This window comes from Camellia sinensis, chromosome 2 (genome assembly GCF_055761805.1).
Source record: "Camellia sinensis isolate YWXY chromosome 2, ASM5576180v1, whole genome shotgun sequence".
NCBI classification, from domain to species: Eukaryota; Viridiplantae; Streptophyta; class Magnoliopsida; order Ericales; family Theaceae; genus Camellia; species Camellia sinensis.
Window position 1 is genome coordinate 34,605,910 of NC_138962.1, and position 26,975 is coordinate 34,632,884.

Consider the following 26,975-nt stretch of genomic DNA (forward strand, 5'->3'; position numbering starts at 1 on the left):
TGCATAACTCAATATAGGATGAATGCACATGAAACTACAGCTAAAACCTAACTCCATCATGGGTAATCCGGAGTGTCGGTGACTGGGAAATTGAGACACATTCCGTCACTCGGAGTACGAAATGTACCTCGTTTCCCGTACCCGGGCTAACTCCTATTCCGGACACGATGCAATATGCATGATATGCATGAAATGCAACTAAGATACAATCCTAACATACACAATGCTATGGAATGACATGCCTCGAAATGCGTGCACACGGGCACGCGAACCGAGAAAATGACAGAATGCAATCTAAGATACAACCTAGTATGCACTATGCTGTGAAAATGATATGCCTCGAAATGCGTGCACACGGGCATGCAAACCGAGAAAATGACAGAATGCAATCTAAGATACTAAAATGGCATGGGAAAGGTAACATGGACTTATACTAACATGAGAGAACCTCAGCCACACTCACATAAGAAGCCGGTTGATAAAAATGAAGTGCCTCGAAATGCGTGCACACGGGCACGCAAACCGAGGAGATGGCAGAATGCAATGTAAATGACATGGAAACGTGATATGGACTTATACCAACATGAGTGAGCCTCAGCCACACTCACATAGGATGCTGGCGAATAAAAATGAAGTGCCTCGAAATGCGTGCACACGGGCACGCAAACCGAGGCGATGGCATACGCAATGCAAATGACATGAAAACATGATATGGGCTTATACCAACGTGAGTGAGCCTTAGCCACACTCACATAGGATGCCGGCGGATAAAAATGAGGTGCCTCGAAATGCGTGCACACGGGCACGCAAACCGAGGCAATGACAGAATGTGATGTAATGACATGAAAACATGACATGGGCTTATACCAACATGAGTGAGCCTCAGCCACACTCACAGAGGATGCCGGCGGATGAAAATGAGGTGCCTCGAAATGCGTGCACACGGGCACGCAAACCGAGGCAATGACAAAATGTGATGTAATGACATGGAAACATGACATGGGCTTATACCAACATGAGTGAGCCTCAGCCACACTCACATAGGATGCCGGCAGATGAAAATGAGGTGCCTCAAAATGCGTTCACACGGGCACGCAAACCGAGGCAATGACAACATGCGATGCAATGGCATGGAAACATGATATGGGCTTATACCGACATGAGTGAGCCTCAGCCACACTCACATAGGATGCCGGCGGATAAAAATGAAGTGCCTCGAAATGCGTGCACACGGGCACGCAAACCGAGACGATGACAGAATGTGATGTAATGACATGGAAACATGACATGGGCTTATACCAACATGAGTGAGCCTCAGCCACACTCACATAGGATGCCGGCGGATGAAAATGAGGTGCCTCGAAATGCGTGCACACGGGCATGGAAACCGAGGCAATGACAGAATGTGATGTAATGACATGGAAACATGATATGGACTTATACCAATATGAGTGAGCCTCAGCCACACTCACATAGGATGCCGGTGAATGAAAATGAAGTGCCTCGAAATGCGTGCACACGGACACGCAAACCGAGGCGATGGCGGAATGCGATGTAATGGCATGAAAACATGATATGGACTTATACCGACATGAGTGAACCTCAGCCACACTCACATAGGATGCCGGCGGATAAAAAAGAGGTGCCTCGAAATGCGTGCACACGGGCACGCAAACCGAGGCAATGATAAAATGCGATGTAATGACATGAAATGGATAACAATCACTCTAATGGAATTTCAGCAGTAAAATACGGGGGAAAACAGTCCCGAAATGAGGTGAAATGACACCAAATGCACGGAATAGTCCCGAAATGCAACATTAGGCACCCGAAATGGCCTATAGCTATGCCAAACATGCACAATATGGACATGCAATGCAAAGACAGAAGCTAGGCAGTCCCAAAAAAGGCACTTTCACAGTTATAAACATGGCCAAACAGCAAGCATAGGTAGGGTAAAAATGGCATGCAAGAATAGGGGCCAAAAGAGGGGTAATGAAGCAAGTGATATAAGAAAAATCCAAACTGAAAAATTCCCTTCTACAAAATTGAAGAGGGACCAAAAATATGAACATTTTCAGTATATGGCAGGCTTCGAATCAATATACAAACATGCTAAAAATGCAATGCAAAATGAGGCTCAAAAATGGCTATAACATGAAGTATGCAAAATAATCACCAAACAGTCAAAGATTCTTAATAAAACATGTAGAATGGGCCAAAATAGGACTATTTCCAGAACTGTAAAATGGCCAAAAACAAAAGCATGGTAGGCTAACTAAACATGCAAGAATGGGGAATAAAAGAGAGATATAACATGAAGTGGCATAAGGAGGTCTCAAACCATGAAAGGACCTAAATTAAAAATGAAGAATGGACCAAAATAAGCACCTTTTCAGAATTGGAAAATGGCCAAAAACAAAAGCATGGTAGGCTGCCATTGCATGCAAAAATGGGACCAAAAGAGGAGTATAAAGGTAAGTACAACATGGAAGTCCCAAATGGTATTGAGCCCTTCTTCAATGTTGAAGAGGGGCTCAAAATAAGCCTAATATCAGTTTACAACATGCTCAAAAACAGATTACTCACGGGCTAAAAATAGCATGCAAAATTATGACATATAAGAGGATCAATGAAGCAAGTGTATCATGGAGGGCTCAAACAGGGTTGAGCCCTTAATGAAAAGTGAAGATGAGCTCAAAAGAGGGCCCTTTTCAGTTAGGGCCGGAGCTTGAAACAAAAAGCAAGTGGGGCTTACAATTGGATCAAGAAAAAGGGTCAAAAGAGTAGAAGTATCACTTACCCTTGAAGACTAAAACTTTTGTTGCTTCTTGGACCAATTTGCAGCTCCTTTTGCCTTTGAGAAACCTTCCTTGTTGCTGGAAATGAGGTGGTGGTGGTAGAGCTTGGTGGTGTAGAAGAAATGGTGCTTAGGGACTTAGAGATTTTTGAAGAAATGAGAGGTATGGAGATGGAGTTGTGTATGGAAGCTTGAAGGTGAAGTTTTCTAACCCCAACAAATGATCTAGCTTGCTTGCTATATAGGCCAACAAGGGGGTGTAAAGGTGGGGGAAAAGGAGACAAACTTTCCCCCACAAAATATCCCCCGGATAAATATCTTTTCTGGGGGATAAAGCCCCACAGCTGTAAAGTGCACAGTGCCAAGATCTCGGCCGGCCTGTTACTTTTGCTGCAGGTGGCCGGCCGGCCACACCCCCTAGCCGGCCGGCTAGGGGTCAAAAGGGTCAATCAGATTTTCTGGCCGGCCACCAACTGGTAGTGTCCACCTATGTGTGTACAACACAACCATGTGGTTAAAAGTCCAAGAAAGTGGGTTCAAGGGGTTCAACATTAGCCCGGAAGGAGGGGGTCAAAAGGGTCAAGTAGAATTACTGGCCGGCCACCAACTTTTAGGGTCCTCCCATGTGTGTACATCACAAATATGTGGTTCAAAGTTTGAGAAAATGGGTCCAAGGGGTTCAACATTAGCCCGGAAGGAGGGGGTCAAAAGGGTCAAGTAGCATTAATGGCCGGCCACCACTTTTTAGGGTCCTCTCATGTGTGTACATCACAAATATGTGGTTCAAAGTTGGAGAAAATGGGCCCAAGATGTTCAACATTAGCCCGGAAGTGCGAAAAACGGGTGCCGGAGGGCGTCAGAGGATGTATAACTGGTTGCTGCAACAATTGCTGGCCTCCCACCCTTCAGTGACCTCCCCGGTGATAAAACAGAGGTACCTGCCAAAAATGAACGAAAACCGTTGCAAAACGAATGCTCGGGGACCAAAACACGCAGTTCGAGGTCCCGAAAATGGGCTGTTAAGCATCGAAAGTGGCGTTCGGCCACGAAGTGGGTTTCTCACCCCCCAGTGTCCCTCAAAAGGGAGTCAATAGGAAGTACGCCAAAAACCGGAGCAATAGGAGATGGTTAAGCGGTCCCAAACCGAGGCACACGGCCTACGGTCCCGAAAAACCGGAAACCGGACTCCGAAATGGGAAAAATGGCCTACGGCCACCAAATGTAGCCTACGGACATTGAGAGATGGTCTACGGGACCTCTCCCTTCTCTCAGGAAAAGAAACAGAGAAAACCGAGTCTGGTTCGCAAATCGAGACAAGGCACAGAAAAGGGTTCGGAAGTCCGGAGGTAGGGCTCACGGCCGTGACTCTGAAACTTCTGAACAAGCACATTATGCAACATCACCAAGTGCTCAATCGGTGACGTCTGAGTCTTAAGGTCGGTCAAAAATGGGGTGTCTACACCCGACCTCCCTTGAAGGCCGGTGAGAGTATTTTTCGCTCTTGGTGTGCTGGGGGATTGTAGGGACTATTTTTCGCCCATCTTGTCGGGCATCTTTCTTGGCCGCTGGAATTGGTGTATCTTGTAGTGGGAACGGTGGCTGCAAAACGTTGTTTTGCATCATGAAATTGACGACCGTTTGTAGGTCCGCCAATTTGTTTGCCATTCCCTTTACCTTATCGTCCCTTCGTAGGCATCTATCCTTCCATACTTGAAGGTCGTCCTCGTTGTAATACCCGCTTTGGTCCATTTTCTTTGGTACGTCGCCTTCCTGGCCGACGTCCTTTCCTCCGTGATTCTGATCACGAGTCTCTTCGTTGCAGTTGTCTTCTTCGACGTCAAGGTCAACAGGTTTCCCACTCCTAGTAGGAGTGTCATCTCCAATCTTCTCTTTCTGTCCGTTGTTGGCCATCTATTCTCCTTTCTTTCCCACAGACGGCACCAAATTGTGTGTGTCAATTTCCGACCGCACTGCCAAATTAGTACTTAGCTGGAGAGCACCGACAGAATAGATTAAGTCCGAACGACCTACAACAGAAAGAAGAGATTCCAGCGGTGGTTCGTCCACCCGGAGGCACTCCAATGATCAAATCAGTTATCTCTCAAAGATAACTAAAATGCTTAACTCACTATTCAGAATATAAATTGCGTACCTTAGACCCATGGAGATACCTCCCTTTTATAGCCAATACAATCCTAGTCTTAATAGAAGCCTAGCTCTAGTGGACTTAGGATTACTGCTAATCTTGGATTCCCAGTAGGATTGGGATAAACTCTCTAAGAGTCTTATCTTTACCCAAACTAAAGTCTTCTCTTATTTTAGGACTCTTGTCCCTTATCCGCTTATCCCGGTGTTGGCTTACTTTTTCCTACGAAGGAAAGTATCATAAATGCGAGCGTGCCAGCAAGGATTGAAAAATCCTTACAGATTAAATTCAAGCCAATTATTAAGTGATTGTGTTGATGGTTCTTTTGCCTCAACAAAGAGGACTTCAAAATTGCCAAAGTGTAGAGAAAAGAAAAATTAAAGAAGAAAGGGAGATGGAGAAAGACGATTGAGTGAACAATCAAAGTAATAATTACTTACCTCTACTCCTATGCTTCGAAAAGGAAGTGCATGAAATGTTTTGAAATGAAAGTACTGAAAATAAATGCTTCGAAATATAAATCTATGTTAAACTACTCCTAAGATAAGGAAAATGACAAGAAATATTGAAATCAATTATTTTTTATTTGAATTCTGGATCCTTTACAATGTAGTCATTAATGGCTATTTATAGAGGAAAAAATATAACAATAACTACTTAGTAACTACCCATTTCTTCCATCTTCATTCTTGTCTTGCCATGTGTCCTTCCACCCATCCCCTTTGTCCTTCCACTCATCCACTTTGTCCTTCATATTCTCCATCATCTCTATAACTTCTTTTAACTTCCAAATGAATAAGAGGATGCCACGTGTCCTGCAATTATATAAATAATAAAAATTACAGATTTATGGTGCTAACATTACCCCCCGCGACCTTTAAAAATGATGTTTACTTGAATTTTTGAAAGGCCGAACCAAGCACATGATTAATCTAAGCAATAAAATGCTTCGAATAATATCAAAAAAGCGCTTCGAATGATATAATAGCACCAATGAAGTGCTTCGAATGAGTATGAAATTATGACTAGATGTCTCGAATGCTAGCTATTATGGACTAGTAACAAGCTTCGAAGGTGGTATAAAGGACCAAAATCATCTTTCGAAGGTTGAAAGTGCCGACAAAGGACAAATTACATCATTGGAAATATTCGGCAAAGCTTCGAAGGTTCATAACCACCATTATTGTTTCTTCGAACCAACTTATCATGCCAAAAATAGGCATTATTCGACAACTAATTAATTGCCATTTTACATATATTTGAAGAGAGTTACACATTTCGAAAGTTTTTTTTTGCCCCATGTTACATTTCGAAGGTGTTTATTGATAACAAAACCACCATTCGAAAGTCACATATGTTACTAAAGGATCAAAGTCGTCATTTGAAAGTGCTCACGACATCTCTTCATACAAAATCCAAAGAGTTGGATTACTATGAAATTAGTTTGGCATTTTAACAAGTCATTAATGGCTATAAATGATATTTCAATGAATAACATGCTTCGAAGTGTCTTAGGACATATTTCGAAGGTAACCACTAAACCAAATGATGATGGTTTTATGGATTAACCATATTTTTGGCCCAATATGTTTTAATAACAAAATATTATTTGCTAGCCATTCCATCAAAGTCAACGTTTGATATGATCCACAAATCCAAAATGGATTTCGAATAACAAATGTCATGGTATAGTGTGACCATGAAAATTCATACTTTTTGACACTTTGGAAAATGTCAAAAATTTTGAATTTATGAACAGTGGCTTGTTCATTATTCTTGACCATGTTTGCTTTAAAAACATGACTTTTGCCGAATTGATTTTCATAATTATTTGGCAAAGTGGGTTGTTTTTCCATGTTAGCCATTAATGGCTTATGAAAATCACCTATAGATATGTTATTTTCATTACTTGACTCTCTAAAAATTGGTTTTGAGACCCCCCGAGCCATGCATGAAACATCATTCTTAGCCAAATTTGGCTAAAAAACATGCTCTTTCATTACGTTAATTTCATAATTTAGCTTTTTAAAAACGGACTCTTGAACCCCCCGAGCCATTGATGAAATCAACTCTTTGTTTTTGCTATTTTCAACCATGGAAAAATTCTGAAAAAATTCACCAATTCCGGTCATTAAAGTCTCAGTTAAAGACTTGGTAGTGAGAGTTGATAACTCATCATTCCATTGGTGAATTTCTATATCAAGTTGATGAATTTCTCCAATTAAATGGTGTCTTTTTTCTTCCACCAAATAATATTGTAATGGATGAAAGTTTATTTCATCAAGCAAATGGATCTCTTCTTGAAGATCCAAAATTTTTCTTTCACGCAAATATATTTCAAATTGACAAGTTCGAATGGCAAAATTCAAATTGTTTATCATTTCTTACACTTGGCGGTCCCACTGGGCGTGCCAAAAATTGTTGGCTTATTTTTCCTACGAAGGAAAATATCATAAATGCGAGCGTGCCAGCAAGGATTGAAAAATCCTTACAGATTAAATTCAAGCCAATTATCAAACGATTGTCACTACAAAAAAATTGACTTTTTGCGACGGTAAAATACCGTCGCTAATACTCCTAATGCCGTCGCTAATACTTTTTACGACGGCAAAATGACTTTTTGTGACGGCAAGAGGGGGGTCGCAACTGCAGGGGTTGCAATAGAGTTTTTGCGACGGTAAGTGCCGTCGCTAATGTTTTGCGACGGCATTTTTTACCTTTTTGCGACGGCACCGTGCAGTCGCTAATAACGTTTGAAATTTCTTGACTTTTTTGCGACGGCCCTATTTTACCGTCGCTAAAAAGGTTATTTGAGACGACAAAAAATACCATCGCTAATGGTCTTTTTTTTAAAAAAAAAAACACTGTTTTTGCGACGGTGTGGTGCCGTCGCAAAAAGTATAAAAAATATGAAATTTTCTATTTTTGCGACAGTGTAATGCCGTCGCAAAAAATATTAAAAAATAATAAAATTTTTATTTTAAATAACAAAATTTCTATTTTTTGCGACAGTATAATGTCGTCGCAAAAAGTAAAACCTATAACAAAATTAATAAAAATATTAAAAATTTCTATTTTTTCCGACGGTGGAGCCGTCTCTCACTCTCTAAGAGCTGATTATTTACATTCCATTCACAAAAACATCATAACAGAAAATAAAAATAAAAATTGATCAAACCATCAAATTCAATATTTTACAAAGAATAATTAAACTGTACATGTTCATAAAAGCATATTTAAATTATAAAATTCACCCAAATCCTAAAAAAAATAAAATAATAAAATAAAATCTAAAATTCACCAATCAGCACATTGGATATTTAAATGCTCTTACAAAAAATAAAAAAATAAAAAATTTCCAACAAGATCTCAATTTTGAGCCTATTTCAAAAATCAAGCTGCAAATTCCTTATTTCTAGAATCAAATCTTCCCCTCGGCAAAATTTATCCTTTTGACCTACAAATAAATAGATAACAGTTGCAAATTATAATCTTTTGGAGAAACCAACTATTTAAACACCAGTAATGAAGACAATGAAAACTGTGGAAAGAACACTTACGTTGTCATCAGGAACAACTGCATATCTCTCAGAGTAAACTTTAATCGGGTCTACTGGTTTTTCTGTGACATCACTATCTCCTGAACATCACAAAGAACAAACCAAAGTTAACACCAATATTTCACTATCACATCATCATCAATTATTATCATTCAATTATAGATTAAGGTATACTTAGTTTCATGTATCATTCAGCTCCAAGGCACTAAACTAACAATGTGATCTCATCAAATATATGCTATATGTTGTAAATTCATGCATGAGCAACGATTATATAAATTTTGCACATGAAAGGAAAAATAATAATACAATCACCTAGGTTTGCCTAGGGTCTTGGGTGCTCTACTGAATTTTCTACAATATCCCCCACCAACATTGGGGCTTTGCACTCCAGCAAAATCCGTAGGTAAGGCTACACATACACCTAGACCCGATCCATACCACAGAGCATCATTGACGATCCTCGCATAAAGAAAGATTTAATACCTTGCACATTGCCTATTAGTCTGTTGGTGTAGAGAGATAGAGCACATTGGTGGATCTTCATATAATAAGAAGGCAAAGACTGATTATAACATGGGAAAAATCAGCTCATCTAAGAACCTAAACTTAAAACTTCCTTACCTTCAATAAATCTCATGGCACAACCAGTAAATGATGTATATGCACATATTTATAGGTAACAAAACTTAGTGATTCAATCACCTAGAAAGCCAAAAGTGGACTACAGGGAAAAGGAAATAAATAATAAAAACCTCACTATTTAAAGAGTAAAGCATTAACCAGAATTAATATATATATATATATATATTGGGGCAAATTCGACATTAAAACCGTGCACACTGACCAAGCCAGCCAAATTTTCAGACTACCCTAAAAATTATGAAATATCAAAAGTAACTGAAACAAAAGTATCATTTTCATGAATAACACCACTAACAAATTTGACAATAGAAGAAAAATAAAAGCCAATGCTACAAGCATCCAACACTTGAAGGAACAGTTTAACCCTCTCAAATGTCCCTCTATTCCATTCTTTCCAAATAAACTAAAAATTACAGTACAATAATCCTCCACACCATCCACCAACCTCGCTCCAACCTTAAGGATATCAACCACAAAGAATATAGGCAATTTAGTTTTTTGCATAACCTAGCAAACTCAAACCAATTGACAAAAATACAGTAAGTTAATAGTCTTAGATATTTAAGTGATCAATGCATACAGTAATGCGATCATCATACCAAGTAGGAATGGGCAATAACAAAATATAAGATGTGGAGAAAGAACTTTTCATATGACTTCATAAATATGTCAACAACCGCCAAAATATCTGTGAAGTTTTAGATTGAAGCACATAAACCTCCAAACAGAGACACCTCCCGAGTGGAATTCTTGGCTTTTGGATTGCTCCTTTTGGGATTAAGGTTAGCAGGCTTCATCTTAACAGCAGAATAATTATTTGTAAGTCCATCTGATGAGTGAACTTTTGGCTCAATTCTCTCTAGCCTGGCATTAATATCTCTTAACTGCAGTTTAATACCATATTAATCAATACAGTTGAGTGATAATATCAACTAAATAAGGCTCAAATTTTATCCTACACTAAAACATCATCATCTAAAATTGAAACATATATAAACATAAAACCTCAATCTCAGGAGTTCTTGACCTTGAAACCATTGGGGGAAGGAGAGAGCAGATTCAAATAGCTTTGCATACAGATTATACTCACCAGTGATGTGGGAAGATGATGACGCTGAAGTTCATCACGAAACTGAGGCCCAGCCTGAGTATACATCTCCTGAGAAGGGAACAAAAATCAGATAAATTCCCTAACAAAACAAACTTGAATAATTGAGCAGAAAAATTCAGAAACTCTCATTCATTATCCAGATTAAAAATAAAAGATGCAATCTTCTCTACATACTATCTTATTACCTCCTCATTCTTCCAAACAACTTCTCATATAATATTCTTTATAAGCACCCTATGTATACAACACATACCACTACTAACAAAGTCGTTTTAAATGCATAATATGATGTTCAAACTTTGCATATATCCTTCTACTAAGTTTCAGCTCAAGTTATAGGAACGCCTTAGGAATGGAAGGCGCTTGATATCCTTCTACCATTGAAGAAGCAGAGGTTGATTTGACTGGGGCTTAATTATCAAATTTATAATTAGAAGACAATGGAAATGGTTCATTAATAATTCAAAGAAGCATTAAAGCAGCATCTCATCGTCAGAACAAAGAGTGAACAGTTTGAGCTAAATGTCCAATGTTTAGGGTAGCTTCTACCGCAGATTTGATTTGTTTCATAGCCTCTCATGTCTCATCAAATTACTCATTCGTTACTGTCTGGTCATAGAAACCCCTTCAAGCCATCTTGCGCAGAGGAATCAATAGTAAAAAAACTGCCACCCCGTAAAACAAAATTGGAATCTTGGAGGCTCAGATAACTCCCTCAAGAGCACCATTATTAAAACTAATTTCCCTTTTCAAGCAACCCCCAACACACACACACACACACACACACACACACAAAAATTTAAATTCCTGAAAAGAGCAAAGCAATAAAGTTTTTGCAACTCCGTTACTGTAGAAAATATAACAAAGTTCATATTTATCAAGACCAATGGGAAATACAGTTCAGGTTTGGACGAGTAGTCAGTAGTGTGTACAATAAAAACAATTCCACCATAAGTTTTACAAACCTCAATACATGATATAGCCGCTTCCCTTACACCATGATTTGGATCATTCAACATCTGCAAAATCTAATAATCCAAAAAAACCTAGTAAGTTGACTTGAGAAATATCAAAATTGAATGTTTCTAGTCTAAAACTATAAATATCTCTATTAACTACATAGTGGAACAAGAATGGAATTAAACAAACATGATTACCAGACAAAATCAACATCCGCTGACTTGAGAAAGTTCAAAAAAAAAAGAAAAAAAAAAGAATATTCAAGATATTTAAATCAAATCAAAAGATTTGATTCGAAATCATTGATTCAACAGATTTATACAGTAGTGCACTTCAGTTAAGTTCATTTCCAAATATGAAAGAAATTTTTTAAAAAAATACCTATACGCACTTAACCCGAATTTCAGTTCACCGAAATTCAACTATTAAAATAAAAATATTATAATCAACAAACACTGGAATTCACCCCCAAAAAATAAAAAATAAAAATAAATTCAACAATTTCGAACCCTGCATGTATGCAATTTGGCCCAAACGACCATAATTAGATCACATATTTACTAAAACAAAATATATATCCAGACGCATTAAAGAGAAGGAGTGTGCGAGCGAACCTCCATGAGAGTGAGCAAGAGGCGCCTAGCAACGTCACGAACGGGCTGTTTAGCATCGCCTAAACGCTCAACAGTGGCAGGAACCAAGGCATTGAAGTGAAGCTTCAAGTGCTCGCCGGAGAGAACAGCGGCGGGGGCAAGAGCCTGAAGAGCACCTTGAGAAACCCTAAAATTGTTGTCCTTCAAGAGATCCAAGCAACAGTCGACGAGAGAAGTGACCTCCGACGACGACAGGCTCTTTCTGGAGGCTTCTAGAAGTTGGTGCAGGCGCTCAACACCAGCCATTCTCTCCTTGGTGTCCTTGGCTCGAGCCATCTCCAGCGCCTCCTCCATTGCCGCAATTTTCGAAGATTTAGGGTTTCTCTGGTTGGATCTGGCGGCGGAGGGCTCGGATCTGCGGTGGATTGAGTGGTTCGAGTCGGTGAATTTGGCGGAGAAACAGTGTCAGAGAGAGTGTGGGTCTGTGTGTGTGAAGAGAGAGAGAGAGAGTAAAATGGGGGTGGGAAGCTTTTGCTAGATCAACGGAGGAGAGAAGATATATCTATCTGGGTGCACTGAGAGTGCACTGAGACCTCCTAACCCGTGTAATAAGCCCAGTCCACCGCCACAAACATGATTAAAAAAATAAAAAATAAATCTCCAATTTCTTTTAATAATTGGTTTTCCGAACGCACCTCCATTAATTTCAAAGAAAGCTTGCTTGTTTTTATTTTTTAAAAAATTTTACATTTTTATTTTTCATATTTTTTTATTTTTATTAAATTTTTTAAATATTTTTTTGTAAGGTGATCCCTAGAGAGAGTCTGGTCTCTCAACATAAGATTTTGGTACTAGATTTATGTTTTAGAGGTCAATACCAAGCTAGGAAGGATAGTGGGCGTCATAGGACGAGATGGTGGGACCTAAAAAGGGATAAAATAGAAATATTTATGAATCGAATGGATAAGGAAGATACTTGGGACTTAGAAGGCGATGCTAACACTATGTGGAACTCGATGGCTAATTGTATAAGGAGAATCTCAAGGGAAGTGCTTGGAGAGTCGAAAGAAACGGGACCCAGCTCTAGGGAAACTTGGTGGTGGAGGGAAGAGGTTCAAGCGGTAATTAAGGTAAAAAAAAATGCTTTAAAAAGTGACAGAATGATAGAACTGAAGAAAACCTTGAGTTATAGATTGGCTAATAAGGAGGTCAATAAAGCAGTGAGAGAGACTAAGTTGAAAGCTTATGATGACCTATACATTAGACTATATAGTAAGGAGGGAGAGAAGAGGGTATACAAACTTGCTAAGATACGGGAAAGGAAAACAAGAGATTTTAATCAAGTAAAGTGCGTCAAGAGTGAGGATTCTAAGGTATTGGTGAAGGATGATGAGATTAAGGAAATATGAAAGAATTATTTTGAGAAACTATTAAATGAGGAACATTGAGGTACGACAATAGGGGAAGAAATAGTCAGTAATACGATAAACCAAGACTATAGGTTCTATCGCAAGATTAGAAACTTTGAAGTGGAGATTGCACTTAAGGAGATGGGTGGTGAGAGAGAGAAATGAGTGAGAGACAGATAGAGAAGAGAGAGAAAGACAGAGTGATGAGCGAGAGATAGATAAAGAGAGAAAGAGATATAGAGAGAGATAGAGAGGAAGAGAGAGAAATCGATAGAGAGAGACATATAGAAAAATAGAGATAAACAAGAGATGAGAGAGACATATAGAAAGAGAGCGAAAAGAGATGAACGATAGAGAGAATAGAAAAATAGAGAGATAGACAGAAAAGAGATGAGCGAGAGAGACAGAGAGAGAAAAGAGATGAGAGAGATAGAGAGAAGAGAGATGAGCGAGGGAGACATAGAGAGAAGACAAATGAGAGAGATAGAGAGAAGAAAGATGAACGAAAGACACACAGACAAACAGACAAACAGATAGATAGACAAACAGACAGAGAAATAAGAGTGATGAGTGAAAGAGAGAAAGAGAAGAGTGGTGGTAGTTGAATGGCATTTGCAGTAGTGGTAAATGTGGTAGAGAAGATGGGTAGTGAGAGAGAAAGATGAGTGAGAGACGAATAGAGAAAAGAGATAGAGAGATAGAGTGATGAGCGAGAAAGAGACAAAGTGGTCGCTAAAAGTGCATTTTCTTGTAGTGGATCGATAAATCGATAGGGAGCTCAATAAATAAAGAAGACAGATAATTCAAAACTCTGTTCAAAACATAATTCAAATCAATTTTTTAAATATTTTAAATATTTAAATATTTTAAAAATATTTTAATTTTGTAAGAGACAGATAAAGAACAGAGATAGAGAGAGAGAGAGACACAGAGATAGAGTGATGAGCGAGAGAGAGATAGACAAAGTGGTTGCCAAAAGTGTATTTTCTTATAGTGGATCGATAAATCGAGAAGGAGCTCGATAAATAGAGAAGATAGGAGTAAGAGAGTGAGCAAGTCGAACATAGTGAGGGAGAAATAGACAAATAGACAAGTAGACACAGAGAGAGAAAAGAGTGATGAGTGAGAGAGAGACAGGGAGAGAGATGGACTGAAAAAGAGATAGAGAGAGAAAGAAAGAGAGAGATGAAAAGATAGAAAAAGAGAGAGAAACAAGAGATGAGCGAGAGATAGACAAAAAAAGAGAGAAATAGAGCGAAAAGAGATGAGCGAGAGAGAGACACAGAAAAAGAGAGAGACAGAAGGAGAAGAGAAATGAGCGAGAGAGATAGAAAGATAAGAGAGAAAAAAAAAAGAAATGAGAGAGATAGAGATAAGAGAGATAAGCGAGAGAGACAGAGAGAGAAAACAGATGAGAGAGATAGAGAGAAGAGAGATAGGCGAGAGACACAGAGAGAAAATGAGAGAGAGATAAACAGGCAGACATAGAAAGAGAGAGAGATAGAGATAGAGAGAAATGAATGAAAAGAGATAAAGAGAAGAGAGAGAGATAGAGACAGAGAGACAGGAAAATAAAAAAATGAATGAAAAGAGAAATGTTATATCAAAAGAGTAAGACGACATTGTTTTTTTTAATTTTTTTTGCGACAGAAAAATACCGTTGAATTTATTCAAATAATTTTGTGACTGTATATATATGAAGCTATCTCAAAACCACAATCACCAAAATCTTTTAAAAATTCACTAAATACCAAAAATACAAAAAAAAAATACCATAATTCAATACATTTTTTTTTTTGTATTTTTATGTATTTATTAATTTTTAAAAATATTTTTTCATAAATTTTTTATTTTTTAGATAGATCTAAGTAAGGTACATCTAAAAAAAATATTTAAAATTTTAAAAATATTCAATAAAAAAAAAACACAAAAGCCACTTTTTGTGACGGCAGAAAATGCCGTCTCAAAAAAGCAGAGTATTTGCGACGGCACCATTTGCTGTCTCAAAAAAGCAGAGCATTTGCGATGGCACTACTTGCCGTCTCAAAAAATGAGAGTATTTGCGATGGTATTTTCTGCCGTCGCAAATACTCTGCTTTTTTGAGACGGCATTTTCTGCCGTCACAAAAAGTGACTTTTTGAGACGGCAAGTGTGCCGTTGCAAATAGTTCCGTCTCATATACCCAGTTTTCTTGTAGTGTGTGTTAACGGTTCTTTTGCCTCAACAAAGAGGACTTCAAAATTGCCAAAGTGTAGAGAAAAGAAAAATTAAAAAAGACAGGTGAAATGCGAATAAATTATAATTATATTTTATTTACATTTACACAATTTTTTCTTCCTAAATTTTTTCCCAAATTTATGAACCAAACACAGGCTTAGTGTTTGAATAAATGGATAATATGAATTTTTGTACTAGCAAATGAGCTGTCTAAATATGATTTGAATGAAAATGGAATTTGCACTCTCTCTCATAAAATATCACCTTTAATCTCCTATGCCACATAACTGTTATTCTCCTTGAAGATCAAGATAGGAACAAAACACATTTCTTAAGATTTTGTTTGGTTCATAAACTTGGGGGCAAATTTTTTTTTTTTTTTAAATAAAGGAAGAGAAATTATAGGTGAAATGCGAATAAAATATAATTACATTTCACTTATGTTTTATACACTTTTTTCCTTTTATTTTTCAAATCTTTTTCTAAATCCATGAATCAAATACCTATCTTGTACTCTAACATTCTACTTAAGCTAATTGAGAGATAGATACTCTGGTTTGCCTCAATACCTATCTTGTACTCTAACATTCTACTTACCTTCATAGTTGTCAAATTATGAATCGAATCGAATCATGAATCGTAAAAATTTAGTTAATTTTTAAAAATTATTTAGAAAAATATATCTATACATTTAGATATTTAATATATCTTATAAATATAAAATATTTAAATTAAAATTAATAAAAATGTTATTTAAATGATAATCATGTGGTCTAATAGGTAAGAAGTTAATACAAATTTTCATGTAAAATTAGCATTTTACATTTTTTTCTTTTTTAGATATTGCTTATTAACTATTCTTAATAAAGAAAGTAAACAAAGGCACTTTTAATTTTTAAATAATAATAACTTAACAACGATATTAGATATTTCACAGGTATACAAACCTTTACAAGTAACAATGACCCAATAATAAAAAACAATTAATTAGAATATTTTATTTTAAAGACTAAAATATTTTAAAAGATATATATACTTATTGTTTGAACAAGTATTTTTTTTTTTTTTAAAAAAAAAAAGAATTTTTAGGACCATTAGGTTTATCTAATCTCACCCATTTGATTGTGAATCGTGTGATTCACTATAGATTTACTTTCAAAATAAATTCATTAAAAGATTCGTATCGATTTCACAAAAATTATAAATTGAATTGCGAATTGAATCATGGACAGTAAAATTTTGATATTAGAGCTTACATTTGTATGTTCACTACCATTGCTTACTTCTCCTTCTCCACCATTTGTATGTTCACTACCATAGCTTACTCCTCCTCCTTCACAATTACACTTGGCCTTGTACTCACTCCACAGCTAATCAACTGGTTTCCCCAACAGCTCAACAAAGTAATTCAGACTAAAAGCATACCTCATCTTCATGTTCAGCATCACCACAAAACCAGGCCTAATATTGTTATAATACTCCAAAAACTACGCTGTAACGCCATAACCCTCATCCCATCTGTTCCTAGTGCCAGGCTCTGCATAATTAGGCAGATAATAGTTGGCCTTGAAGACTGTATAATCGACAATACCTGTTGGAGAATTTTAATTAGAAATAAAAATTAGAATAATGATAGGGTTTTTAATGGAAACGACTCTTCATGGATTGAAGTGGCTGAGATTCTTAAGGTGTGTGTGTGGCTCTCTTGGTGAAAAAGACAATTTATCCCTTGTTCTTACTATTTTGCTAGACTAACAATACCTTCAGTGAATCCAACAGGGGCCTGGTTGTTCCTAGACCATTGCCAACTGTGTGTCATCTCATGATAGATCAAATTAGTGAATCTAAACTTCAAATTTCGTTGGAATTCTTGCAAGAATACCGCACTGAAGTTGATGCTGTTGTCATATCCCATGGCTTTGGCGCCTTGGTAGTTCTCGATCACCATCAGAACTCTCTGGTAGTCTTTGCTGTCTATGTCAGTGTGTTCCTCATAGAGCTTCCATATGAAGTTTGTGGTGGTTTCCATTGTCTGCTTGGCAAACTTGACACCAATCTCATTTGTGAATCGAACTCCTCTTAGGGTTGTTGATATAATGTGCTTGTTTAATTTTGTATCCAAACAATCATTTATACTTATTTAATTCTAGTTATGTTTTGGGTTGGGTTTTGTTAATTAGAGTTAATGTATGTGGAGGAAATTTTTCCAGATGTTTTATTGGTACTTGGGTTGATATAATTTCATATATAAAACTTGTAAGGGAAGCCAAAAAGTTAAGAGAAAAATCTGCAAACGGGGTTGTTAACAGTGACCCATCTTCTCCCTTATTTTGGCTCTTCTTTTTCTCTATTTTCTGTAGAAAAAATTAGATCCAATTTTGTGTGTTCTAGATTGATTCCTTTGTAGTTTAAACACACATCTGCTTCCAAAACACCCAACATAAAGTGGTATCAGATTCTAGTTCGAAGTGGAAGCTTGGATTCGAAAAAGAGGGCTGAAAATAGAAGGTGTGTGGGTTTTGCAGAAAATCTCCATGGCTAACTCCAGCAATCAAAGTATAGGTATCCAGCAACCATCTATGCCCATTTTTGCTGAAGAAAATTATGATTATTGGTTTGTGAGGATAAAGACCTTATTTCAGTCCCAAGGTTTATGGAACTTGATACAAAATGGGTATGATGAACCCGATTCAACAACTATATTAACTTCAGCACAAAAGTAGCAGCTAGAGGAAACCAGAAAAAAAAAAATGCTAAAGCACTCTTCTTCATCCAACAAGCACTCTCAGATGAGTCGTTTCCAAGAATCATTGAAGCGAAGAAATCAAAGGAAGCATGGTTTAGCTTGACTTTCGTGCTCCTTTCAGATACGATAGCCCTACAGTTCGGATTCTTGTGGTTCTGAATCTGATTCCACAAGTGCAATGTGAAATAGATAAACACAAATGAGTCCAAATCTAGCAAATCTTTTGGAAAATCGGTTTTGAATCAAAATGCCAAAAATGGATTATTTTGCCAAATTACAAAGTCGCCACCCAAATATTTTTGGAAAATTTAGGAAACCCGTGACTCGTGCCAAAGGCCACGTGTCTGTCATCACCAAAGTGTCTCAGCTCGGGAACTTAGGTACGAGAGGGGAAGGTCATGAATTGAGCACCCCACTCGCCCGATCAAAGATCGGCCTCTACTAATCATGATGTGATTCTTATTTACATTATATGCTCCTGTTCCGATTATTAGGCTAGCTTACTATGTATTGCACACAAGTATAGACTAATTTACAAAACTTAGAATACTTTGATTTATGTTTGTTTGAAAATTGTTTGAATATGTACCACTTGAAAAAGTGATATCATATGCACATTTATCAAGTTATCCCAACTTAAGCAATTAGCCTTTATCTACAGGCATTCAAACAAGTATATTAATTAAGGAATTAGCCTTATGGAAACATGCTTGTCATGGCAACAATCACACGCATGCAATACACTAAAGCGATAAGTGTTTATCTCGTACTCCAAGGCAAGCCAAAAGAAACAAAACAATTAGAAAAATATATGCTCTAATATGCAAGTGACTAATGCAACACATACAAAATGCAACTATTAGGTTTCACTACTAGCATGACATGTGAGTCAGTTCAAGGCATGAGATAGCGTACGTATTCGAGTAAGGAATTTTGCAATTGACATTGATTAGTATGATGAGCCGAACCCTTATGCATGCAAGACAAATGGATGCAAGGCATGGAAAATGCTAATTAAAACATGATGCTTTATGCCATCAAAAGCGAGTAAATGAAAGGAAGAAAGAAATGGGGGTTGGAAGACATACACATTATTACAATTTGCCCTCGCGTAGAAGAGTCCGAATGAATGAATTAGCTAATTACTACGAATTATCTAACTATTCTACCTCAGGTAAATAATTTCAACACAAAATTAATTAATACAAATTACTAATTAAACTAAGTAATTAGCTACATTACAGAATTAATTAACTAAATAATTAATTACAAGTTCACTACTTTAGGTACAACATACTACTATTAACAAAACAAATTTAACGGGTCCTGAGGAGTAAGGAAATGGCTTATGCATGCACATGAATTTCTCCCCGTCGAGAATAACTCTGTCTTTTTTTGCATCTCAGCCTCTATTCGGTTCTATGAAGAAAGTGGCACTGCCTAGTTGAAAAAGGTGGCCGGCAGGCCAGAAGCGATGGCCGGCAGCCCACTAATAGTGGCCTGCCAGCCACTAATGTTGGGTTTCTTCGGCTGTAACAGAAAATAAACAGAGCATTCTCAGGGGATGTTTGTCCACCCTGCCTCTTCTTATCATCAGAAAGATCAAATGAGGGATATGCTTGATTCGGAAGCCATCAATCGGCGCAAATTCATTGCATGATGACTTATGAACCAAGGGATACAATTTCAATAAATGCACAATTAAAGACTCATGAACCTGTTCCCTATCATGGTATTAAGGGAAGCAGTTGACATCGACTGTTGAACCGCTTTTATTACTAACAAGTATTAAACGACTCAAGACTCAATAGGTTCAATTAACGTCTGATTGAACCCAAACCATTTTATTATCTTGCTCCATTTTAAGCCATTGATTACCCCTTTTAATTATCTTTCCATTCATTAGTCATTTTAATCCAAAATGAGTATTAAGTCCACTAAAGGAGGGAAGTGTCAAACAAATCTCAAGCTTAAACAAACAATCGGTTTGAAACGACTCTCCAAGAAAGGAAGAAGCCAATAAATGAGAGAAGTACAGAGATGATTAGAGATGAACACAAGTATGGAAAGCTTGAAATAAATGCTATCAACTTAAATAGGTTGATGTCTAATGCCTAAAACACCAAACCTATGAGGACCGTTACACTACAAGCATGCTATACAAAACATAAATGAAATAAACAACCTAAAACAGTCCTAAAATAGCTCAAAATATTGCTGGAATTCTAAGAGAAAAGCTTGAAAAAGTTAGCTAAAATAATGGAGAACTTGAGCTAGTAAACAAGCATAAGGAGGGGTGGCTAACCCTTCCATTTTTGGGACTTCAAAACAATATTTTTAGCCTTTGAAAACTTTTGAAAATTAGTGGTAAAAAGTTTTAAAAAAGTTGAGGAAGAGATAGGAAACACAAGTATAAAGGCTTAAGAGACAAGGTTCAAAGAAAGGTGATTAACCGCTCTACCTTTAATAGTCTTAAACCACAAGCTTCAGCCCATAAAAATAGTGTAAAAATAGTTCAAAAACAGCATGAAAATATAGGGTAGAAGTAGTATAGATATGCTCAAAATTATACCTCCTGAAGCAAGGTAACTCTTTTGTTAACAAACCCACAAGTTCTCACTCTCAAGGACTGAGATTTGAGCTCAAGAACCTCAGCAAAAAGAGCCAAATTTTTGGTTAAGGAAGTATAAAGAGAGAGTGTGTAGATTGTAAGATAGATAGAGAGAGAGAGAGAGAGAGAGAGAGAGAGAGAGAGAGAGAGAGAGAGAGAGAGAGAGAGTGCTATGCAAGTATTTAGACTTTTGGAATTTTTTCTAACCTAAAACCAAGAGGGAAGGTCCCCTATATATAGAAAAACATGTTACTCAGTTAGAAATATTTGTATAGACAGCTGGTGCCGTGTATGCACTTGTGGGGGATAGCTAGCAACAAATATTTGCAAAAATCTATTTTTTGACACAAGTGGCCGGTAGGCCACTAATAGTGGGCGGCCGTACACTATTAGTGGGCGACTAGACAAAAATCTCTTTTTCAAGTCCGACTTCAAATGGGCATATCTCCCTCATCCGGACTCAGTTTTAGATGATTCTTGAGTCTAAATTGAAGCCCCGAAAGTCTACTTTCCAATGGTGGTAGCGTCACATCTAAATTCTAAGTTTTCAAAGAGATATGCCTATTTTAGTGAAGGATGCTCATTTCTATCTTAACGGATTGATGTCTAACCTTTCTCCGAACTAGTTTTCTTCCCTCCCCTCTTATTTTCTTGAACTCCAAACTTATAAATAAGATGTTTTTAAATATTTTTCAAATAATTCACCTCCCTTTCATTTATTTCCACTTTGTCCTTACTCGGTTTACCGAAAAGTGCAATATTTAAAACGAAATGCGAGTCTTGGAACATCGTAGAAATATTTTGAAAAAAGAGGATTCTAAGGTCTAAAATAGTTTTGGTCTAAAATGGTTTTGGTGTAAGGTTGTGATTTAGAAGCTTTTCTTGTTGAAGAAATTGAACGTTTGTACAGCATAACTTTCATCATCAAGTGATCAACCTAAGGCGTCCAAGTCTTAAGCGCAGTCAAAAAAGAGGTGTCTACACATGGAAAATTTTACAATAAGAATTTCAAGGAGACAAAAAGGTAAGAATCATCAAACTCTAAACTCTTAGAAGAGAGTTAGAATATTTGAAGATGAAAGAATCTGAAAGTTTAACTGATTATTTCTCTAAACTAATGGAGATTGTCAATCAAATGAAATCATATGGTGAAAGAGTTGAACAAAAGAGAATTGTTGAGAAAATTCTAGTTAGTTTACTAGAAAAAATATAACACAATGGTGGGAATAATTGAAGAAACAAAGGATATCTTTGAAATGAATGTCCAAGAACTGATGGGTTCTTTGAAAGCTTATGAACAAAGGTTATTAAAACAATAAGAGAAGCCTTTGGAGAATGCATTCCAATCAAAAGTTAAATTGAATTCTAAAAGTCATGGAGAATCATCAAGTAATGAACAAACAAGGAGGGAATCATCAAGAGGTGGTAGACAAGAAAGAGGAAGAGGTAGAGGAAGAAATTCATCAAGGGAAAGAGGCGGAAGCAACATTTATAGAGGTTCAAGTGTGGAAGAAAATACAAGAAAGTGCAGAATTTGTGAAAGGGGAAATCATCTAGAGAAGGATTGTTAGTTCCGAGGGAAACCACAATGTTATAAATGCAAGAATTTTGGCCACCTCCAAAAGGATTGCAAAGTCAAGAGCAATCAACAAGTTAATTTTTCAGAGGAGATAGATAGAGAAGGAAACTTATTTTATGCTTGTCAAGCAGCTTCAGAACACAAAAATGATGTTTGGTACCTTGATAGTGGGTGTAGCAATCATATGACAAGTGATAAGTCTATTTTCTTAGACATGGACACTTCAATTTGCTCTCAAGTTAAAATGGGAAATGGAGTGTTAGTAAATACAAAGGGAAAAGGAACCATAAGAGTTGAAACAAAGAAGGGGACTAAGTTTATTCATGATGTGTTGCTTGTTCTAGACTTGGAGCAAAATTTGCTAAGTGTTGGACAACTTGTGGAACCTGGATATGCAGTCCATTTTGAAGCTAACAGCTGTATTATTCATGATAGAAATGCAAAGCAAGTGGTGGCAAAAATTCAAATGGAGAAGAATCAAAGCTTCCCACTCACATTCAACTAGGCTAGAAATGTTTCTTTGAAAGCTCATACGAATGATGAGTCATGGTTGTGGCATAGAAGACTTGGGCATTTGAATTTTCATAGTCTTAAAGTGCTTCACCAAATGAATATGGTCCAAAGACTTCCAAGTATTGAGGAAATACATGATGTTTGTGAGGGGTGTGCACTTGGGAAGCATCATCAGCAACCTTTTCCTAAAGGAGTTGCTTAGAGAGCCAAAGAAATGTTAGAGTTAGTTCATACGAATGTTTGTGGGCCTATGAGAACTCCCTCTCATGCCCAAAACAAGTACTTTATTCTCTTTATTGATGACTATACAAGGATGACATGGGTGTAGTTCATGAGGGAAAGATTCAAAGTGTTCATTATTTTCAAGAGATTCAAGAGCATGGTGGAAAAGCAAAGTGGACACTACATAAAGACTTTGAGAAGTGATAATGGCAAAGAATACAACTCTAAGGAGTTTGACAAATTATGTGAAAATGAAAGTATAGAAAGGCAACTAACAGTGGGTTATACTCCACAACAAAATGGAGTATCCGAAACAAAGAATCAAACAGTGATAGAAATGGTCAAATCTATGATGCATGAAAAGGGGCTACCAAAGAGTTTTTGGCCTGAAGCTGTTTACACAGCAGTGTACTTGATAAATAGGTGTCCTACCAAAGCCGTTTGGAATGAAACTCCCATAGAAGCTTGGAGTGGGAGAAAGTCATCAGTAAAACATCTCAAAGTGTTTGGACGTGTTTGCTATGCTCAAATTTCAAAGGAAAGAAGAAGCAAATTAGATGAAGCAAGTCAGAAATATAACTTTGTAAGATGTAGCAGCAAATCCAAGGGTTATCAATTGTATAACTTGAAGAAAAATCATATAATAATCAGCAGGGATGTGTTATTTGATGAGAATGCTTCATGGAATTGGAAAGAAGGTAAAATTGAGAAGCAATCTATTCTAGTTGATGAGGAGCAAGAAAATTCAACACATGAAGGTAAAAATAATGAAGATTCACACCAATTCTCACCTAGGACAGGTTCATCATCATCTTCCAGCTCTTCTCCAAGTTCAAGCTCAAATTCTAATTGTAACGCCCTCAAAATAATGACAATAAACCCATCAAATAAGACATTCATTAACATATGAAATAACCACATTCTTCTATTCATCAGTGTTTCATTACAAAAGTATTACATGTTAACAACAAAAGCAAAATGCCCTACGGGCTTACAGCTTTCCAAGTCAACACTTGGTTACAACAAAAGAGTACTAACTCATACACATTAAGCCCTTGGCTTGTATTTACATGTAATACATCAAAAGTAAAACGATAGCATTATGTCCGCCTCAAGCCTCCCAAGCTATGTCCTTGGAGGTGGCATGCTTCCTGCACCTGAAAATGATATTCCCATATAGGGTGAGCCACAGCCCAGTAGAAATACACTAAACCAACCATGAACAATGACTAAAATATTAGCAATTGATAGATGGCCAACACTGATACAATCACATAAATCACATATTTATGTCAACCGACTAATGAATCCAAGTTTCCTTTCATTCTCCCTTTTTCAACAGATAAGCATGCTAGCTCTATCATCATTTCCACAGATATGTATAAAAACTATATCCCACGTTCAGATAAGCATATAAGCTATATCCACATTCTCAACGGATATGTATAACAACAATATCCACAGATAAGCATATAAGCTATATCCACACTTCACAAAGATAAGCATATGAGCTCTATCTTCACTTCTCTAGACAAGCATATGAGCTGTATCTACGGAGTTCATCCCCTTTCTTCTCCCAACACTATCCGGTTTAGAGGTACATCCCCTATCTTTCCCTAAACCGCAGAGTACATCCCCCATCTCCTCCTCTACACATAACGTATACAAACACAATGGTTCTATATACAATCACTCAATACATACAGTTAATGTATTCTACCAACCGTCAAGTTCCATGACACATTTCATTGATTAGTTTCAGTTTGCCTAATCAACATGCATTGTCTACAACAATCACGACTATCCTCCACCGATAGCCCAAAGCAGTTATTTCTAAATAGAAAATAAATGCACAATGGATATTCAATCAACATTTCATTTCCTCTTTCTTCTCAATTAATTTTCCCAATTAATTAAACAATGTAATTAGGTCAATTCCCATAATTAACATTTCAACCCTTAGGTCCCATTTTCATCAATGATTTAACATTCATTCCATTTCTCTATGCCAAACATGCATCTAGGTTTATTATGAATAAAACCCAACTTTTGTAAAATTGCACAAAAGCCCCAACTTTTACCAAATTACCAAACCAACCCCAACATCTCAAAATACCAAAATTTAAAGACAAAATTCATAGAGAGGAGTAGGATATTCCTACCTCAAACCCGGAGCCCCAAAGGAGATGAAGACCAAAACCAAAACGCTCCAAACCTCGAAATTTTCAGATCAAAAGGAAGCCCTCGACGATCAACACAACTTTCGTGAAGACAAAAGGTGAGCAAACGATCCTTACTAGATCAAATCTAAGAGAGAAGGGCCGGTTTAGAGTGAGAAGCTCTGAAAATGGCTTTTTGGAAAAGTAAGAGAGAGAAAAGATCTTGAAAAAGTGATCCAAAAGTCGGATCTCGGATTTATATAAAAGTCTCTCCGCTCGAGCGTCAAAACCCCCGCTCGAGCGTCACTCACAGACTTCCGCTCGAGCGACCAAACTCCAGCTCGAGCGCCGGATACACACTCCCAGCACTTTTACAGAATCAGGTCTCCGCTCGAGCGCCAACTCCCCCGCTCGAGCGTCACACACAACACTCCCGCTCGAGCGGTCAATCCCACGCTCGAGCGTCCAACACTACACAGGAAATACTGGATTGGTGTATTCTCCGCTCGAGCGCCCAAACCCCCGCTCGAGCGGACAGGCCAAAATCTGGGCAACTAGTTTTGGTTTCTAAATTCAACCAACCTGAAACAAACCTGCCCAACACATCCTATAACTCACATACAAAGTAAGAAAGGATGTAAACAAGATAATAAACAACTACCAACATCCACGGACACATGTCCGGATCATGGTATAACAAGGGTAAACCCGGGATCGCTATACTAATTCATTCTCACCTAGCTCAACTCTAAGAAAAATAAGGAGTTTGAGTGATGTGTATGCTAGATGCAATTTTTGTGTAACAGAACCTGGAAGTTTTGAAGAAGCAATTAAAGAGGAAGCTTGGAAGAAAGCAATGGAAGAATAAATTGGAATCATTGAGAAGAACAACACATAGGAATTAGTTGAAAGACCACAAGGCCAGGAAATCATCGGGGTGAAGTGGATTTATAAAGTAAAGTTGAATTCGGATGGTTCATTCCAAAGAAACAAGGCAAGGCTGGTCACAAAAGGGTACACACAACAGCCTGGAGTCGATTTTTAAGAAACATTTGCATCGGTTGCACGACTTGACACCATTTGAGCTCTCATTGCTTTAGCAGCCCAAAAAGGTTGGTCATTGTATCAACTTGATGTTAAATCCGTGTTTTTAAATGGAGAATTGAAAGAGAAAGTGTATGTTGAACAACCCCAAGGGTTTTTAATGAAAGGAGATGAAGACAAGGTGTATAAATTGAAGAAAGCATTGTATGGGCTAAAGAAAGCTCCAAGAGCATGGTATAGCCAAATTGATTTCTATTTCACCAACAAGGGCTTCAAGAAGAACAAGAGTGAGCCAACCTTATATGTGAAAAATCAAGGTATGTCAATTCTTTTTGTTGCTTTGTATGTTGATGATTTGTTATTTTCCGATAATGATGAGATAATGATTGAAGAATTTATAAATGACATGATAAGAAGATATGAAATGAGTGACATGGGTTTGTTGAATCATTTTCTTGGATTTGAAGTCTATCAAGTTGAAGATGGAGTATTTATTTCTCAAAAGAAATATGCTGAAAATATTTTAATGAAATTTGGCATGAGTGGTTGTAAGCCCATGGCCACACCACTAGTTGTGAATGAAATGCTTACAAAGGAAGATGGAGAGAAAAAAGTCAATTGTTCATTGTATAGAAGCTTGGTTAGAAATTTGTTGTATC

The 26,975-nt window shown here is 37.2% G+C and overlaps 2 protein-coding genes and 1 pseudogene across 3 annotated transcripts; all 3 read right to left on the reverse strand.

Annotated features, from left to right (window-relative positions):
- Positions 1-8,092: 8,092 nt before the first annotated feature.
- On the reverse strand, positions 8,093-11,742 carry LOC114261139 (CLIP-associated protein-like). 2 transcript variants are annotated; one of them, XM_082914065.1, is made up of 5 exons: positions 11,228-11,741; positions 10,242-10,310; positions 9,870-10,035; positions 8,507-8,586; positions 8,093-8,403 (listed from the first exon to the last, which is right to left on the reverse strand). In XM_082914065.1, the coding sequence occupies exons 1-5, from the start codon at positions 11,279-11,281 to the stop codon at positions 8,368-8,370; spliced, it is 405 nt and encodes a 134-aa protein (XP_082770191.1). In that variant the 5' UTR covers positions 11,282-11,741; the 3' UTR covers positions 8,093-8,367. The 2 variants fall into 2 exon arrangements, with proteins under 2 accessions (XP_082770191.1, XP_082770190.1); XM_082914064.1 differs by lacking the exon at positions 8,093-8,403 and having other exon boundaries at positions 8,410-8,586; positions 11,228-11,742.
- A 67-nt stretch (positions 11,743-11,809) lies between these two features.
- Positions 11,810-12,169, reverse strand: LOC114261104 (CLIP-associated protein pseudogene; annotated as a pseudogene).
- Positions 12,170-16,929: 4,760 nt separating this feature from the next.
- Positions 16,930-17,471, reverse strand: LOC114261102 (uncharacterized). Its single transcript, XM_028201310.2, has 2 exons — positions 17,204-17,471; positions 16,930-17,033 (listed from the first exon to the last, which is right to left on the reverse strand). Exons 1-2 carry the CDS (start codon positions 17,469-17,471, stop codon positions 16,930-16,932), a joined length of 372 nt encoding a protein of 123 aa, XP_028057111.2.
- Positions 17,472-26,975: the final 9,504 nt, after the last annotated feature.